At 34.7% G+C, this 12,428-nt stretch overlaps 2 protein-coding genes across 3 annotated transcripts; both read left to right on the top strand.

Annotated features, from left to right (window-relative positions):
• Positions 1-310: 310 nt before the first annotated feature.
• Positions 311-2,420, top strand: LOC106644670 (facilitated trehalose transporter Tret1). 2 transcript variants are annotated; one of them, XM_089595879.1, is made up of 3 exons: positions 311-360; positions 533-599; positions 678-2,420. In XM_089595879.1, the coding sequence occupies exons 2-3, from the start codon at positions 545-547 to the stop codon at positions 2,048-2,050; spliced, it is 1,428 nt and encodes a 475-aa protein (XP_089452005.1). In that variant the 5' UTR covers positions 311-360; positions 533-544; the 3' UTR covers positions 2,051-2,420. The 2 variants fall into 2 exon arrangements, with proteins under 2 accessions (XP_089452005.1, XP_014215782.2); XM_014360296.2 differs by lacking the exon at positions 311-360 and having other exon boundaries at positions 488-599.
• Positions 2,421-4,923: 2,503 nt separating this feature from the next.
• Positions 4,924-7,292, top strand: LOC106644669 (leukocyte surface antigen CD53). Its single transcript, XM_014360295.2, has 6 exons — positions 4,924-5,201; positions 6,050-6,232; positions 6,327-6,497; positions 6,655-6,861; positions 6,943-7,044; positions 7,113-7,292. Exons 1-5 carry the CDS (start codon positions 5,121-5,123, stop codon positions 7,027-7,029), a joined length of 729 nt encoding a protein of 242 aa, XP_014215781.2. The 5' UTR covers positions 4,924-5,120; the 3' UTR covers positions 7,030-7,044; positions 7,113-7,292.
• Positions 7,293-12,428: the final 5,136 nt, after the last annotated feature.

Here is a 12,428-nt window from a genome sequence, read left to right as displayed (position 1 = left end):
CTAGAGACGATATATGAAGGGGAATGTGGCCGAAGACGCCATTTTCTGGACTGCATAGATAGTAGACGCGGTAGAGAAGGAAACACAAATCGACACGCCTACATAATATACACATAGCTGCTTAATTGGCTCGTCATTATTTCACTTAGCCCCGAAAATGGTGGGGTCAATCAGTGACTCTCAGACACTTCAGTCATCATAGTTTATATCCTCCTTACTTCATACGTAACTATGCTACCCTCACACTCTCAATGTATGATCTTATAGCGTAAAATATAGTTTAAACAGCCGCCGTCGATGCCACGTGACAATCAGCGCCGTTCTCCCCTCCAACATTATTCTCAAGGAGAATAGTGAATTGTAAGATCATTAAGAAAGCATTACATATTATCAAAATTTTACATTATAGTGCAGACTTCTGAAGAACAAAAAGTTCACGTATAGTTAGTTGAAAAACTTTTTTGGTTAGAGCAAGTGTAATCTTAGTACAGAAAATTTCTATATTAAAATCTGTGTGATTTTTTTTTTCAAGTTAATTAAGATCATGGAGAATCCCTCAAATAAAAAGCAATGGCCGCAATACTTAGCTGCGATAATCGGTAAAAAGCAAAAAACATATATTAATCGAAAAAAATTCAAAGTAAGTGTACAGCTAAACTTATATAATAAAATTTTAGCAACATTATCAATGGCAGTAACGGGATCACACATAGGCTGGACATCTCCAATACTTCCTCGTTTAAAAGAGCCAAACTCTACTTTAACTGTAAAATCGTACGAAGCGTCATGGATAGTCTCTTTATACATACTTGGCTCTATTCCTGGTAATTTACTTGCTAGTTTTATTGTGGACTCAATGGGACGCAAGATCAGCTTACTGATATCCGTGATACCGATGACCATTGGTTGGATTTTAATTATCTTTGCTTGGAATCCGTACGTTCTTTACGTTTCGCGCTTCATCAGTGGATTAGGTCAGGGTATTGTCTACGTGGTCGGTCCCATGTACCTCGGTGAGATAGCGGATGAGAAAATTCGAGGATCTCTGGGATCTTTTATCAAACTCATGGTCACATTAGGTGAGCTTTACGCTCACGCTATTGGACCATTTTTTAGTTACGAAGTGTTGGCCTACAGCTGCATTGTTTTGCCAATCATTTTTTTCGTTACATTCATATGGATGCCGGAGTCTCCCTACTATCTTATAATTCGCAACAGACGAGAGGAAGTTGAAAAAAGCTTGCAATGGCTGAATCGCTACGCTTGCAAAGACGATTTAAAGAACGATATGGATCAGATGGAAAAAACAGTAGCTTTCGATCTGAAGAACAAAGGACACTTTTGGGATATATTTAGTACCAGAGGAAATAGACGTGCGATTCTGATATGCTTTGGACTGCAGGTGGTATTACAGCTAAGTGGTATTGCAGCAATAGAATCTTATACACAAGAGATGCTTGAAGGAAGTGGATCCAATATGGCGGCTGGAACAGCAGTGATCATTCTTAGTGTATTGCAGCTCATAGCTGGTATTGTCGCGGTGGCATTAGTAGATCGAGTAGGCAGACGTCCGTTGCTTTTATTAACGACTTTTTTGGCTGGAGTTGCGCTTAGCATCAGTGCAGTATTTTATTTTTTACAGAATAATCTCAATTACGATGTAAAAAAATATGGTAACGTTCTTGTCACTGCCATCATCGGTTACGAGCTGATAGTCGCGTTAGGTCTAAGCCCTCTGCCATACTTTATGCTAGGAGAACTTTTCCCTACAAACATCAAGGGTGCTGCCGTGTCTTTGGTTAATTTGTGGACATCGCTTCTCGCCTTCATTGTATCTAAAATGCATCAAGTCATATCCGATTACTGTGGCATTTATATGTCATTTATAGTGTACGCGTTAACTTGTTATGTAGGTATGGTATTCATTGCACTGGTGGTACCTGAAACTACAGGGAAGTCTTTACTCCAGATCCAAAATGAATTAAATTGTGGCTCAAAGAAAATTAAGCAAAAAGAAAAACAGGAAGATCAAGAAAATACGGATCTGTAATTTTCTATTGAATTTTTTTTATTCTATCTAATTTTATGATGTAGAAAATCTCATCGATTTTGATTGTAAAAAAACCCATCCGAAATGACTAAACATGTAATTTACTCCATTTACTTTTAACTTTTAATAAATTGACTAAACTATCTAATTATGAGAATACTAGAATTACAAACTGTACTGGTACCACTTCAAAAACAGTTTGCTGATGAGAAGATCAGTGTGATTGAATAATAAAATGTTCCCTTTTAAATGTGCGATAGTAAAATCATTTTCAAGAAAGCGGTTTGTTTATAAAATTAATTAATATAGTTTTCATACATCATACCCTGCTATACTGTCATAATTTAAGTAAAATCTACATAATTTTTTGTTATCCCAAATATTGTGCTGCGTAACTATTTTACCAATAGAAATGTTACCGCTTCTTTCTCTAGAATTAGTGTACTTAGATTTAGTATTTTTTTAAGTATACCGCTACGGCAAATACTTTATCTACTTGATTTTTTTGAATGTAGCCGTAGCTGACTATTAAAGTTGTTTTTCACAGTGTATTAAGAATTTAGTTTGTAAGATCTTATTATTTAAAAATAAAAATCCGTAAATACATAATTTAAGTTTTTTTTTTCTATCCTATTAAAAAAATAATTATTTTATCACAAAGCTAAAGACTGCACAAAGAAGAAAAATTATAAGTATTACAGTGCTAAATGATGAACTAGTATTATTGCAAATTCCAAGGACTTTTTACTATTTTTTCACTATTAGTTACTTGTAAATTATCAACTGTTACATTATAGTACTTTTATCGTTAATACAGTGGTTATTAAAATACAGTGGTTATTAAAACAGTTTCAGGTTAGTTCCCATGTATGAAGTTAATTTTACATTAAATACGTAGCCATTTATTATTTGAGTAATTTTTTCGGACTTGCTCTTTACGTAGATTTGGAAATAAAATGGTAAATTGTTAGAAAAAAATGGTGTACAAAGCTCATTAAAATCGTATCGTGGATGCTATCGTCTTATCCGAGTGGTCGGTCGATTTTCACAATATGAGTAGCATCACAGTACCACGTGGTCTAGACTAAATTTTTTAACAATCTAGTGGTGTAGGGTTTCATTGTAATTTTTTTTTTTTTTTTTTTTTTTTACAGTAAAATGGAGCTTAGTACTTCGGTATCAACGGATGTTGGATCAAGTTTCTGCTCTGTGTTATTAATTTCGTATTTGTAGTCGGTATTTAAGTATTTTGTATGTTGGAAAAATCTTACCTACAATGAAATAAATGCTAGCTTTTATTTACCATCAATGTTTTACTTATTTAAGTAATGTTTGTATTTTGCTGAATCTAGAATAGTACATAATGTGCTGTCTTCATTTCAAAGATGGGATGAACAATGAAAATGTTGTATTTAGTGTTAGAATGTTACTGTTGAGGTAATAAAATTATTGTTACTTTTACTGGAAAGTTAAACAAAACGAAAGGTAAAAAGGTTACCTTATTTTGTATAGCGTAAAATAAATTTCATTATCTTTCCTATTCCACGTAGGAAAGAGATACTAGAAAAGCACTCATGCATTTTACTTTCATTATTAATTATTAATAGTTACTTTTCTTTGTGTGCATATCGACCGTTGGCTTCTAATAAGTTTTTAAGCTCATGAGAGAATACAGTTTATCACTGATAAGGACAAAATGAATCTCTTGTGTTGCTACAATAACGTTTAACTTTTGGCATGCGCTGTCATTACCTAGAGAAGATAAAATTTTATCGAAAAATTGAAGCTTAAACGGTAGATTTAAAAATTTTAGTTACCAAGCGAGTTCACAGTTCCATCGAACATGAAAAAAAGTTATCATATAAATTGCTTTTTACGCTGATTGATGTAAAAATTCTCGATGAAAATGATTTTGTGATTATTAAGACCTCAAAAAACCGGTTTTTTTTAATTTAAAATAGGTTTTCTGAAATATGGGATGATTTAAGGTTTTTAAATTCTACTAACTTATACATGTAGCTGTAATTTTAACAATTCTAGGCTGCTTATTTTTATGGTTAGTTAGATTTCTGATATGGCATAACATTTATTTTAACAATTTATAACTAAATTTACAAAGTAGCATATTCACTATCCGATTAACAAAAAGAAAATAGCTTTTTGTGATTATTATAAACTTTGAGAGTTGACTAGATAACACTATCTGCCGATGAAAATATCTATGACAGTAATAAAGTTAATTATATTTTAGTACGGAGATTTAGCAGAAGTATACTAAAAAATCTTGGTTTACCTCATACTAAATGAAAGCGTACAAATGTTTTGTTTATTAAAATTTTGCAGTGAACTGGTATAGCCATGGTTTGGCTTAGTACCATCACGTACATTATACAATATCGGATCCTATATTACTCAAAGTTTAATTATATTTCACCACCTACCCTCCTCTTTGTTATTGAAATTATTATCTAAGTCATACCCTTTTTTTACTATCATGGGATACTCCAAGAAGGAACCTGTATGGCTTCGGCTGTAAGTGACAAAATCTTATTCCTGATTTCATGAACTCATTTTATTTCAATTGTTACTGCAACCCAATGAAATTGGCCATCAAAAACAATGCCCAACGAATCGCTTGACCTGTTTTGACTAATCAAACAACGAATAAAAAGGTTCCAATTACGTGATTTTCTTGAGTACTTTTGAATAAATTACACGTGATGTTGCAAATGCCATGTTGCCAAGAATCACGAGTAAAAACAGTGAACTAATAAGAGTTTGTACTGAGACTTCTCAGAAAATATGAATAGTGTAAGTAAGGTGAAGTCGTTAAGATAGTAAGACTATCGTTTCACTAGAAGAGGGTCGGTTAATACGTAGCAGCGAGCAGTACCGTAGGAGTTTAGTTTTTCTGGCAGTATTGCCTTTTTCGAACTGTATCTGTTACAGTTTTATTAACATTATACGTTTTTTGCTCCGTGTGTTTTTGTTTCAAGTACTCAGTTTTTTTTTCTTTTCTTTTTAAAAGTTTTTTTACGAAGACTTACTTTAAAAAAGTAAAAAAGATAAAATGGAAGCGTCGTCTACATTCCTTTGTTTTAATATGAAGTGGATGAAGTTCTTTTTCTACGTTGTAAACTGTGTTTTTCTGGTTGGTATTTAAGTACTTTATTATTATTGTTGCAAAATATACTTATGTAACGAGTAAACGGTTATTTCTTTTAATGTAACCATACATAACCATATCGTTAGTATCAGATAAAAACTGGCAAATTGGAGTGTGAAATAACTTAATCCCAATTTTGTTAAGCTTGAATATATAAAACTAAGTATGATTTTGGTTTTTATATGTTTAATATGAATGCTACTAAAAAATTATATTTTAACAACGTACTCTACAGCTTAATTTTGTATAAATGTAGGTACTATTTAGACTGAAAAACGTTAAAATTAGATAGAGAGTTTCATCTTACTACAGTCCACGATACTAGATACTGATAGAATACTAAGCTACGAAAATATTTATGAAATACAAGCTAAGTGTAGTAGCAGTACCTTGCACATTTTTTATCTAAATTTAGTTGCTTGTTTTATCTGTAGCATTTTTTTCGTTCTAAATCACAGTTTTAGGGGCACTACACTTTTTTTCTCTGATCAATTCATATTAAGGTATAGTACACAGGGGCAGTCATGTTTGAAGTTATTTTAGTATCTCCATAGTTTTAAGAAAGTTTCAGCAAGCATGAGTTATAAAAATATGATTTAAAGTTATTCAACAATTATGAAATTGTAGAAAAAAAGGTAATGAAGGCAAGTGAAGTGACATGAGATTAGAAAGTGTTGAATTTGTTATCCACAACTCCAAAAATCCCATAATTGTAAATAATAGGTAGTCAATTAAATTATAGTTCAAAAATTAAACTCAGAAAAATTTGCAAAATATCTTTTGCCCAACTGTTTAATACACGTATGAATTACTATCCATTAAATTTTTTGCAGTTATCTGGCACAATGATTGTTGCAGTAGGTATAGTCATGAACAGCGATGAATTCTCTTACTTCTCAGACTTGAGTGGTTGCTCATTGACTACTCTTTCCATCACTGTAGGAACCATAGTAATAGTCATAGCCATTTTTGGCTGTTATGGTGTACTTCAAAAGAGCACTTGTATGATTCAAACTGTAAGTACTTAATTGATAATTAATAAGATTTCTGTAAAACGTCTTTGAATACAGTAAAGCATTTTTAATATATGTGTCATATCCTTATTTTCAGTTTTCACTTTTATTATCAACCGTACTTATGCTTCAACTTGCACTTATAGTGGCTGCCTACGCTATGAAAGACAATATTGTTAAGTCGATGAAAGAAAAGTTTCTTTTCACTATGAATCAGTCCTTTAAGAGTCGCAAGGCCCGTGCGACCATAGATTTCTTAGAGAGCAGAGTAAGTAAATATTTATCTATCATTCCGTTGTGCCATTTAGAATCTCATTACTAATTTCAGTTTTTGGCTACAAAGTGCATTGATACAATACTTTTTTGTTTGTATTTCGTTAAAACTGAAATTGTTTCTTTTTTATATTTATTTTACAAATTTACAGTTGCAATGCTGTGGGTGGGATGGAGTAGATGACTGGGTGAGATCATACATTAATCATGACAATATAAAGTCACACTACAGCATTTCAAAAAACTGTGAAACTCATCATGTTTTTTATAAACAAGGTTGTCAGGAAAAATTGGTTGGCTTTATGATTAACCATAGAATTTGGATATTTCTTGCAGCCACAATAATTATTTGTATTCAGGTATGTATCCATTATATTTGTTATTTATTACAGCTAAATTATATGCAAATGGTAAAAATTAAATAACGAAATTCTTTATAGATTCTTGTTATAGTTTTTGCTCACAAGCTGAAGTGCCTGATTATAAAACACAAAATGGGTCGAGATATGCATCAGTTGCAGACATGAATCATTTTGTCAAACGTAGGTATACATATTTTTTCGTACAAAAGATTTTATTTTAATTGTGAGTATTAAATTATATGTTTCAGCATTTGGATTCCTTAAGTAAGCCATAAGCAATACATTTATAGTAAAATCCCAACAAAATGAATTGAGTACATGGATGTGCGCTCTAAACTTGTTTCTAAATGCTCCAGTTTTACTTAAAACGAATAATAATGCTTCTTTAATAAAATAAAGTAAAAAAGTTTGTTACAAGATAACTGAAATGTGTGTTAAAGAAGTTTTATTAAAAATATTTTTTTCAGTCTTAAGAATAAAATCGATGAATTTTAATAATAAACGTATATCTTCATGAAATGAGTTTTACTGTACTGTATAAGTAACACTAAATTTATAATATAATAATATAAAATATTATAATAGAATTTATAGTAATATAAAATAAGAAATTTTAATGCCTTGCCGTATGATTGTGAAAAATAAAAAATAATAGAGGCTAAAAAGGACTGCTCCGTAATGAAAATTTTTGTTAAATTAAAAGGATCAACGAGAAGAGATTATTTATAACAGACCAACGCCAAACTCATACATCTACGTACGATTTTTATTAGATTTACTAAAAGATACTACAAGTCTCCATGATGTCATTCTTAAGTAACTGGAAGGCTATAAAAATTTTTCATACGTAAAAAGAGGATGCATGTTGTAAAAATGTAGAGCTTTTTACAGCTTGAATAAAATTTCTTATAACTCCGTGGAGGAAAAGGTAATAGCCTCGCGGGGGAGTAAAAGCTGCCGGAGCACAGACGCAGACAGGCTTCTCTGGTGATAAAAAAAAGGAGAGAAAAAAGCAAACGAAGCAGACGGAAAAATGCTATGAACTTCCGATCGAGGCGTACTGACGTATATACGTCCCCATTATAGAATATAACACAAGGAGGGGATTCGATGGAAGGAAGTAAAATTACGCGTGGTGATAAAAAATAAGGAGTCGTTCGTACAAGAGATGAAGAAAGTAAACCCACTGGTGGCTTTTTTTTGCGTGCGTATAATAGAGTTGCACTTCCGTGTCATTTCTTTGTTAAATGTACCTACGTTGACAGTACAATTTCATTACCAAGATACACTTTTCTTCACAAGAAATCTTCCAACAACCAAAAGTTTCTTTCGTAAACAACTGCTTATATTGCTCCATATGTAAGAACAACGTAATAGAATATACAACTCCTTTAAAATAATAAAGTGAATTAATTTTGTCACTAAGTTTTTTGACTTATGTAACAAGGAATGTATATGTAACAAGTGTTTCTGACAGTAAGATTCTGTATATTTGAAAGTTTATGGAAGTAGTCTAGCAATTGGCTCAAGATTGGCTCAGTATTTTAGAAGTTTTAGAATATAGAGCTAATAATATTTGTTAGCTTGCAAATGTGAAATTGTTCAGAAGAATTGCTATGTTTCTATTTTTTACTAGTTAAACATAACCATAATATAAATTATTTCGTCTGTCTCAGTATTAACAACTAAAAGCTGAGCATTAAACTCCACTTTCAACGGAAAATCTTTTATAGTGTATATTTTCTCTTGCAGAGACAAAAAAAAGGGAGGACGGAGTACCGCACTCCAGCGGATCCATTGAATCTTGATGGCAAGCAAATAAAGGACTTCAAACTCAAACTGAACAATGCTAATGCAATTTCATTGCGTACTCGCACGTGAGCATACCCTATACTCGCAGTCGAAGCTCATAACGTTCAAAGAGGCGAGCAAACACATGTACAAGTTACATGCGACAGTAGTAGCGGGAAAAATCTACATGTGTGGTGTGCATCAAGTGTACATGATATAAAGATGATTAAAAGCCATTTAAAAATCAGTTTACAAACAATTTAATACTTTTCAACATGTAGAGGCTAATAGGATACCTATAAAATTACTGTTTTGCTTGATCAACTTCTGTAATATTTTAAAACTCCAAAAACACTTTACGAATGAGGTACTAAATTGTATTGATACTCATGTTCCACACGCATCCCAATCTATCTAGTTTGTTAATTACAATTTATGTACCTGATACAATGTTGCAGAATCACTATTTCACGTTGTTGTGTGCTAAAACATTATTTTTCCACTTTCTCCAATCTTTTTTACGATCTGGAGTTGATTCACTTTGGAAAAAAAACTTACGCTGCAAAAAATTATGAAAAAAAATCTCAAAACTAATCACGTCTACACTACCTTTGTTAAAGACGAAATGGCGCGAGATTTTTTAGTTTATTAAAGCAACAATTTCATGACACACAAGCACACGCACTTCTAGTCCGATACACTTAGCAGTGCGCGTATACGCGTGCACTTGTGTACCGGGAATTCATTAGCGATGTGAGCAGCAACAACAGCATATACAGGAGCATTAGGAGCTCAGCATCGTCGCTCCACGGGCTAACAAGACAGAGGTGGCATTCCGCACTCGTGTCTTACTCTCTCTCTTTCTTTTTCTCTCTGTACAAGCACACGTGAGTTTGTGTGCTCGATATGGACGCGCAAAAATGCACGAGCACGAGCCATAGATCACACGTGCATACACACTTGTACAATCATATAGGAGTTCAAAACTGTATATTGAATGTTTAAAGAAAGGTGAGGGTTAAGAGTCGAGAGAAAGAGAAGAGGAAATAGAAAATCGTTATCGATGACAAACCGATTTCATCTGTATTGTTGATTTGTCACCACCACGTGACTTTATATCTGAGGGGGATGTCTACGTTTTTATATGATCACCACGTGCTTTGCTTAAATTTCGTCGAGACTGGTGCACACCATATTTTCTGGATGAGAAAATAGAAAAAAAATCCGATGGCAATGGGAATAAAGATTTTTGAGACACGTCGCAATCCGTGTTCTTAATGACACCTGATGATAACAATTCAAATCGGTGAAAACTTTTTAATTTGTTTCTCTCTAATCAGATAGGCATAATGAATGAGAGCACTAGAGTCGACCAACAGTATACTTATCCAAGCGAGGATACACGTAAAGTTGGGCTGATATTTATTATACACATATTTTTTTTATCAAGAACTTTGTGATTTTTCCTTTCGATTAAAATAAAAAGAAACGGTGAACTTCATATCCGGTAAACATGCATACTATTCACATGCAGACACAGTAAATACACAGTTTCCGATAGGCAATTGGCTGTAGTTAATTCATGCGTCTAATAAATTGACGCTATATGCGCCGTTGGGCCTTTTACAACCAGGTCGTCCGAGTCATTATCATATTACAAGGAGCAAATAGTCTCCATAAATTGGTGTCGCAGCTGTGCTCTTTCAACGCTTATGTTTTTTTTTTTTTTCACTTCTTTCAAATCGCTCGACACCCAATGGAGTCTCTATGAATTTCCTTTCCCAAATAAATTTATCGGAGTTTGTGTGCTCGGGTTAAGGGGGAAGGAAAAAGTCCGAGCGAAGCATCAGCAACAGGAGCGAGATGTAAGCTTTTTTCTGCCTGCGTACGCTACGCTTGACTGTAAAAGGGTATCGATTACTTATACGGCTCTCCTCGCTCCCCCTCCTCTTGGGTAACAGACATCGCGAAATAATTCCCAATAAATCCTGCTGAGCCCGCAAACTGCAGGACTCTCTTTCTTGCTCTCTGCGTTCTCTCTTTTGGCATTTTCTCTCTTTCTCTCTCTCTCTCTTTTGTCGCGTGCGTTTTCAAACATTCCGTATGTTGCATGACGAGACAAAACACTTTGTGTTGGAAGTCAAAAAATAACGTATATATTTTAAAACATACAAGTCAAGAGGGCTGATATCGCGTGCGTCGGTATCTCATACTGGAACTCTTCGTATGTAAATGTGCAAGACGAAGGATGCCGCGGGCAAATCAGACCGTCATTTTGAGGGGAAAATTTGTTTTACCCTCAACTTTAGGATTTATAGGCTGGGGGTAAAACTACCGGTACATCTACATATCTGTATGTATGTGTATGCTTGGCTCGTGTTACGGAAGTGCGTGTTTGCAACACTTGTTAGCTCGACAATGGATTTTTTTAACCGTGTGCCCGAGAGGACTTTTGTTTTTCCAGCTCCCAGTGTAACTGGATATCTATGAATGTGCACGCTTGCGTCTGTTCTGTTTGTGCTTGTACACACACGAGTTAACTCTGGGGTCTAATAGATTACGATTTTTAGAACGACAGTCCTCGTTTGATACCCAACCGCGTAACTTTTGTACCATAAAAGTTCGTTGCTATTCGATGTATCTAAATAGAAAAATTATATCTGTACGTGTTGTACTTGGTGAATTATTTCACCTTACTTTTCGTTTTGAAGAATTACTTTATCATCTTGAAAAGAGTTGTCTCGAAAAATAATTCATCACAACGTTAAATTTTATATTTTAGGTCATAGATATACAGTACCCTGTAAGCAAATGACAAAATTATCCCGATGCAGGACAAGCAATGAAGTACTGCAGGATATTTTATACGGGCATCAGGAGCATCGGGTCTTTCCTCGCAAGGGACACATGAAGAGAGTAAGAGGAAGAGGAGAGGAGAGTCCAGCGCAGAGGTCTGGCTCTCCTTTGGTGGCTTTGATTTCTTGCGCCGTCTCTAGACCAGTGTCTCCGCCTCCTCTCTTTTTCTCCCTCGCGCTTCCCGGGACTCCTCTTCTCAAGCGACGCTGCACGGACGCGCGGACGGTACTTGAGAGTACGTCGCACCTGCCAACTAACTAGTCGAACCTGATTAAACACTGCTTCCCTATATATCCGTCTGACTCTTTCCCCTCCCCCCCCACTCTCACCAGTTCTACGTCCTCTGTATACTAGCTTCCCGCACTCTTCCGGAAGACAAAGTGCACCGTATGCCTACACGCGCCGTGCGTATCCTCGCCGGTGCCGGCAGGTTTGTCGTGTATCCAGAGGTACACCATGGGAAGGGGTTAGCAAAAAGCACGTGCTCGTGGAACTCCCTCGAGCGAGCGAGCTGTAGGCTTATAGTGCCGTTAGGGAACTCTGGGCGAAGATTCTTTGTAAGAGCATATCCGTGCAACGTTTTGTACTGTAGGTTCTTTGGATTGCGTTTTTTTGCTGTCTCAAAGAAAAAAAAAATAAAAAAAAAAAAAAGAAAAAAAGAAAAGAAAAGGAAAGGGGCCAAAAGACCCGTTTGGCACTTGCTGGCAAATTTGCCGACCGCAGTCATATTTCGGGGCTGCTTTTTGATTGCGTGATTTATGGTGATTACACATGCGTCTTTGCGTGTAATTGAATGAGTTAATGTGCGAGGAGAGAAGAAGAAGAAGAAGAAGAAGAAGTGAGCACGAGAGCCGTGAGAAAGCGGTGCGTGTGTGCGCGCGCGGCTTTTTTGAAAGAGGTTTCGTGGCTCTTTTTTT

The sequence above is a fragment of the Copidosoma floridanum genome, unplaced genomic scaffold, assembly GCF_036245765.1.
Source record: "Copidosoma floridanum isolate Cflo_tuat_1 unplaced genomic scaffold, Cflo_Japanese_pri ptg000029l, whole genome shotgun sequence".
NCBI classification, from domain to species: Eukaryota; Metazoa; Arthropoda; class Insecta; order Hymenoptera; family Encyrtidae; genus Copidosoma; species Copidosoma floridanum.
The sequence above is the reverse complement of the archived record's forward strand: the minus strand, read 5'-3'. Positions and strand labels throughout refer to the sequence as shown.